The 6,000-nt window shown below is 39.6% G+C and overlaps 1 protein-coding gene across 2 annotated transcripts in view; it reads left to right on the forward strand.

The window, feature by feature from the left end:
* The window catches only part of pcdh11 (protocadherin 11), a 128,632-nt gene extending 123,156 nt beyond the window's left edge, over positions 1–5,476 (forward strand). For both annotated transcript variants that reach the window (XM_055016549.1, XM_035952010.2), the window contains one exon: positions 2,245–5,476. In XM_055016549.1, the coding sequence (XP_054872524.1) occupies positions 2,245–2,708 (464 nt within the window). In that variant the 3' untranslated portion in view covers positions 2,709–5,476. The remainder of the gene's footprint in view (positions 1–2,244) is intronic.
* Positions 5,477–6,000: the final 524 nt, after the last annotated feature.

Consider the following 6,000-nt stretch of genomic DNA (forward strand, 5'->3'; position numbering starts at 1 on the left):
ACAGGTATCAGAGTTCTTTTTCAAACACATCACCACTGCTCAGTAAAGATGAATCATCTCAAATGAGAACCGTAGGTCTGATCTCAGTCACGCTGTCTATTACACCCCATTGTTTGCCATTATCCCCACTTGTCTGCCATTCAAATTTCCTTGAAGGGAATGTAGAAAAGAATGTTCACAGCATCAGGGGATCTGTGGCGTCAGTGATGTGTGATTTCTCCCGAAAGCTCCATGGGGTACAGTTGTTTCCCCTGAATACAAAAGACAGCGGCATCACAAGCAGGCTGCGGCATACCTCTAGCTGACGAAAGCAGCAAGAGCTGTCAGCGACATCACTCACGCCGTGCTCCCACCCTCCCAAACCCGCCACCGCCTATTCAAACTATCCCACTGGAATAGAAACTAGTACAGGCACATGTCTTTTGGAAAGGCTGGTTGGGAGATATTTCATACAAAACTTGTAGGCATTGAAAAGGTGTTGACATAAAACTGCTGTGCAAAGTCACAGAGCTGAAGATTAGCTTTTATTTGTAAAGTACAATATGTTAAAGACAGCTTCATCTGTCACTGTATGGATCAATTGGATTAGAGCAACAAAGAAACCAAATTTAAAAAAAACACAACAAAGTCTCTGAGTGTATGATTGGAAATAAGACATTAATGCTAATTGCATTACCACATCAAAAACAACAGTACCCCAAATAGGCACCACCAAAGGCAGAAAACACTTGGAGAGATTGAGTCAGGGCATGGCTGAGGCTTGGCTCGGTCCTATTGTGCTAGCTCAGAGAATGAGAAAGCAGCATCCATTTTTGCCTTAATGAAGTTAGTGACCCTCTGAAAGGTGACACATTTACCGCCCAGGGGATTTATACACTCCTGCTCCACAGCTCCAGTTCAATATGGAGAGGACAGATTTGACTCCACGTGGGCACTCCAAATATATCCTCACAATTTACACTAGGCGATTCATTTTCAGACACTGCTCTCATAATTAAAGTTGATGCTGTGGCATTCAATCTATGGTAGCACAAAACTAAAAAAAAGGTGATCACTGGGCCATTAGGATCCAATCTAGATAGTTTTTTTCCAAGCCGAATTGGCATCACTAACACAGCATAATCACAGTATCCATTTTCATTTTGTAGAATGCTATAAAACAATAACAAGGTGGTGGGAAGATTTGCAGATGTCTGTGGAAGAGAATTACCCAGAGTATGCAGAACTGTATGCAGTGGAAATAGTCGTTCCAGTGTACTAGGGTCTAAGATTGCTTAATTATTTATCGCATTCTTACTTATGCAAATACACTAAATAATTTCTACATGACAGCTTGAAGCTGAGGCCTCGAGGAGCGATGTGATGTTTGAATGAGGACCCCCTCTTTCCTTCGCATGGCCTAGGAAACATAACACTGCAGGCTCCGGGTTGCCTTGGCGCATACTGTTTTACATTCTAATTATCTGGCATGACAGCCTTTATTGCCGAGGCTCAATGCTGAGGCCTCATCCCAGACTCATTCCACATGTGATGTCAGTGCCGGGATAATGAGATAAGATAGTTTGAGTGCTTAGCCTTGCCCGCTCTCCTCTTCATTTGGTTTTCAGTTTTCTCTTCTCTTCCATGCATGCAGTCAAAGTGTTGGCACCATTAATTGTACCTGAATATGCCAAAGATGCTGGCAAGATCCTGAAACAACACAGTGTATTTTTCCCTGTGCTCACTGTTTGAGTTTTCCTATTTGACCAGATTTATTTTTGATTCTGAAAGATCAAAAGGGTTTTACGGTGTGGCACATTGACAGTGATTAAAATAAACAATGCTTTGTTAAGATGTTCATTAAATATTTAATACAGTAAAGCCAATCCCAGACACATACAGCAAGACATATTTTTTCTAACTCTAATTAAGCTACAGGGAATTCATTGCATATTGTAGGTAAACAGACAGAGTCATGGGAATACCAATGGAAATTAAATGCTCTGCTGATGTTTTTCTCATTACAAGATGAAATGAAACATTTATCACTGACTTTCATTTAGCTAAAAGGCTGACATTTTGTGGGTCAACCACTGATAAGACGACAACTTTCTTCTATTTACATTATGATTCATGACTTCATTCAATGCCTTTACATCACCTCTGTGAAATCATTGAATTCTAGTAACACTCTCTGCATGCTCTGACCTGCTGTATTAACTATGTTGTTTTCCTCTTTTTTTCTCTTTCTCTCCTTTTTTACAGCCATCGAGGTGAACCTGCAGAAAGCCTTGGCTGAGGCCTCTGAGACCTGCACCCAGGAGTGTCTAATACTGGGCCACTCTGACAGCTGCTGGATGCCCCCAGCCCTGGCCCAGTTCCAGGGTCCTGGCAGCAACAGCCCCACCTCCACCCCGACCACCGCCGCCATCACCGCTACCCTCCCCTCCTTTGGTTTCCAGCAGAGCTGTGCCCGGGGAGTCAAAGCTAACATGGGCAGCATGGGGGTCATGGATGGCCGCCATACTCTGGGCCGGTCCGTGCCCAAAAAAGATGAACTGGACAAAGGGATCAACCGGCCACAGTTCTACAACACCCTGGATAGACACTGCAGCAGTAAGAAGGAAGACCCTGTCAAGGTCATCCCTCTGGCAAGCTTCTCCTCTCCTGGGCAGCAGACACCCACCGGTGTGGGCAGCAGCTCTTTCTTACATGAGCACCAGTTGTAATAGTAAAAGACAGATCTTCACTGGCCTGACATACATGTGACTCCATCCATAGATGGCTTATGACTTTATGATTAGTATGTATGCGTACGTGTGGGGGTATGCATAATTGGAATAACTTTAACTCAGCTCAAGCTCAGTTTCACTAATGAAGACATCTGAGAATGGATTAGACCATGGTGATGTTATTCAAATAGAATCATATGGAATGAGTCTGACAGCTGAAGCGTTTGAAAGGAAAACTCTTAACATCGCACTCCCATGTATAATAAATAAAAGGTAGTTCTATACCAAAGTAGATCCATCACAGAAAAAAAAACCAAGATATTTTTGCTTTCAGTTTGGTGATGTTTGCTTAGTGATAAGAAATGCCACTATACAGTTTAAGCTCCTTGGGCCCAGCTTAGAAGAACTGTGTCCTAAAAGACCCTTTCGTTGTGCAGAAACAAAATGCATATGCAGTACTTTGTGTTGAGTGAGCTAAATTGGGCTAAATGTTAATTATGAGCTCTGGGTGGATGGTATTTCTGTTCAAGTTTCTAGTGAAGTATTGCTCTGTATAACGCGTGGCACAAACTCCTTTGGTGGTGGAAGATGTTTCTGTTGTCTTGCCTGAGCGTGTTTTAGAAGTCTATTTTGGTCAGGGGACTGCAGAAGGATATTAAAAAAAAAGTCTACAAAGCATAACTAGGCCAATGTTAGACAGCACCACATCTTCTTCTTTTGCATTCTACATTTTCACCATGGACCAGTACACAGAATAAACCCCTCCTAAACAATAAAATACAAACTTGCACACATACACATGATGTTTTCCATATGGTGATTGTTCCATCTCTGCTAACTCCATTAAGAAAATATTCACTCCAGCCATTATCTCAGTAGCTTAGCCTTGAAAGGCGCAGACAGATGTGCTTTGCAAATGTACCCTTTGTTTTCTTCCTTTTGTTTCGTTTTCTCACATTTTGCTGCTGAGAAACATTCACATAATAGCAGCCATGGAGCCAATTATGAAATTCTCAGTCTAATTACTTTGATGTGTGATCTCAGGAGTGACCCTTATTGTGGTTAGGAGGTCTAGAATGATTCTATTGGCTATCGAGAAACATGGTCTGCATGTACGGAGGCAGTGAAAAGGTGACAAGAGCTCAGAAATAGCAGCTTTATACACTTTCTCTACTCTCATCATATTATCAACACCTATGTTCTTGCTTTTAACTATTACTCTGTTTTCATTCATCAAAGTTAGACTGCAAAGTTTCTATTATCACTTTTTATGACACTAGAATAATAGACCAGAGTGCAAAGATTTCTCCAGGGCCACGAGTCTGACTGAATTATTGATGTTATTTCTGAAGTTATCATAAGAACAGACATTGGCACTATTTGAAAGGTCCTCCCTCACATGCTTCAGTAAATACACTGCATCACTGCCTGGATGTGTAAATTGTACTGATGATAATAACTACTTCACACTAACTTGCTGTTGTAACAGATTGGGTACAGTATAATCTATTGCTACAGCAATAAGTGACTTTGCTGATATCCATTTTTCTCTCCAGTAACATCCAAGCCAGGTGTCTACATCATCAGGTATATGATTCATGTGATTCATTTTCTTGTACCATCTTGCAAATTGGGAACAGGCCTGAATCCATAATTCCACATGGTATTCTCAAGGGAAGGTGCGAGGCAAATTGTGTTTGTATGCTCTTAGCTACCACACCTATTGTCTCAGATCAGGACTCTTATCATTATAAAGAGGATTTATCTGAGACTCGGTGAAATGATCACTTAGAGGAACAGTGTGTCAAGGACAAGAAAAGGGGCAATTCAATTTCACCTCAGTCAATTATGAAAATGAATTGAATTCAAAACAGGCAACTTAAATAAACCCTCCTATAAACATCCACTGAGCAATGTGTCCCTGTTTGGGAATCCAATTTCAGTTCATTTACTAATACTTTTTTGTTTTTTCTCTATCACTTTTCATCTCATTTCATTGTTTTAGGACAGACATGCCTCACAGAGTGGTATAAACCATACATTTTTAATCAAAAGAAGCACATATCAAAGGGAACATACATCACAATGTCACTGTAAATTGGAATTTTACCAAGCTGCCAAATGCAGATCCAACACTTGACTCATAATATGTGATCCAAAATGTGCCTCAAAAATCCTCAGAAGTCTTTTCGGTCTCTATAAACAAACACGTGAATAAGTAGGCTAAGTATATTCTCAGTTGATTGTCTCCAACAAAAATAAAACTGAAAAAATATTAGATTTTTAAGAAATTTTCCCATCCATTAACTACAATAAATACAGACATTATCTGCTGGTGGAGTGTTTATAAATAAGACACAGAAAAACGTGCCCTTCCTCATACCACAAAGGAAGAGAGTTTCTATGGAATATGTATGGAATAATACACTGTCACATTGAAATAAAAATGTGATTATTTAAATTACTCTATCCCATCACACATGTACAGTAAGCACAGACTTATTTATCTGTAACCCGCACTGTATTTTTACTTACTCTGCCTACATAACTCCAGTGTACTGTAAAGTTGCAGCAGCTACATTAATTGAAAGACCTTTTCTTGGGGGAAAAGCATAACAACTGCATGAATGTACACCACTAGGATGTTGCTTTTGATACTAATATGAATTTTTCTTTTCTTTTTGTATTGTATAATTGGGAGTATTTCATTTTACCATATGTCCTTTAAGGGGTAAAAGGAGTGTGTTTTATTAATTTTTTTTTTTTTAAAAGAAAGAGCATATCATATTCTTGCCTATTATTTTATTTTTTTGTTTTAAGTAAGGTGTTCTTCTTGTCAAACTTTTGCATTTGTCAAAACAAAAAAAAAGAAACAAACAAAATACCCATACAGTGAAAAAGACTAAATGTTGAGTGGTCTCGTTTTCACTTTGCATGATTCTGCTCTCCATGTTCTTCTCATATTTTTCTAATGCCCTCTACCCTAACAATAGAAATAGAGAAGATGCTACACATGTAACAGAACATTCCTCTTTATTTTTTAGAGATTTTCTATTCAAAAATCTGTGTCACGATTTGCCATGTCGACCCGTGTCATAATTTGCATGAGCTGTTTGGACTTCCACGAGGCATTTTGACACTAGACTACGTGGTTCATGCATCCATCATTAGATTCAGTGTCGGTATTGATGTTTACTGCTCTACCTGTTTGTCTGTCTTATGGGAACAAATGTTACACAGTGTACACAATCAAACCTTGTGAGGTGAGCGTACCACTTGAGCCTCTACA

The sequence above is a fragment of the Amphiprion ocellaris genome, chromosome 13, assembly GCF_022539595.1.
Source record: "Amphiprion ocellaris isolate individual 3 ecotype Okinawa chromosome 13, ASM2253959v1, whole genome shotgun sequence".
Lineage (NCBI taxonomy): Eukaryota > Metazoa > Chordata > Actinopteri > Pomacentridae > Amphiprion > Amphiprion ocellaris.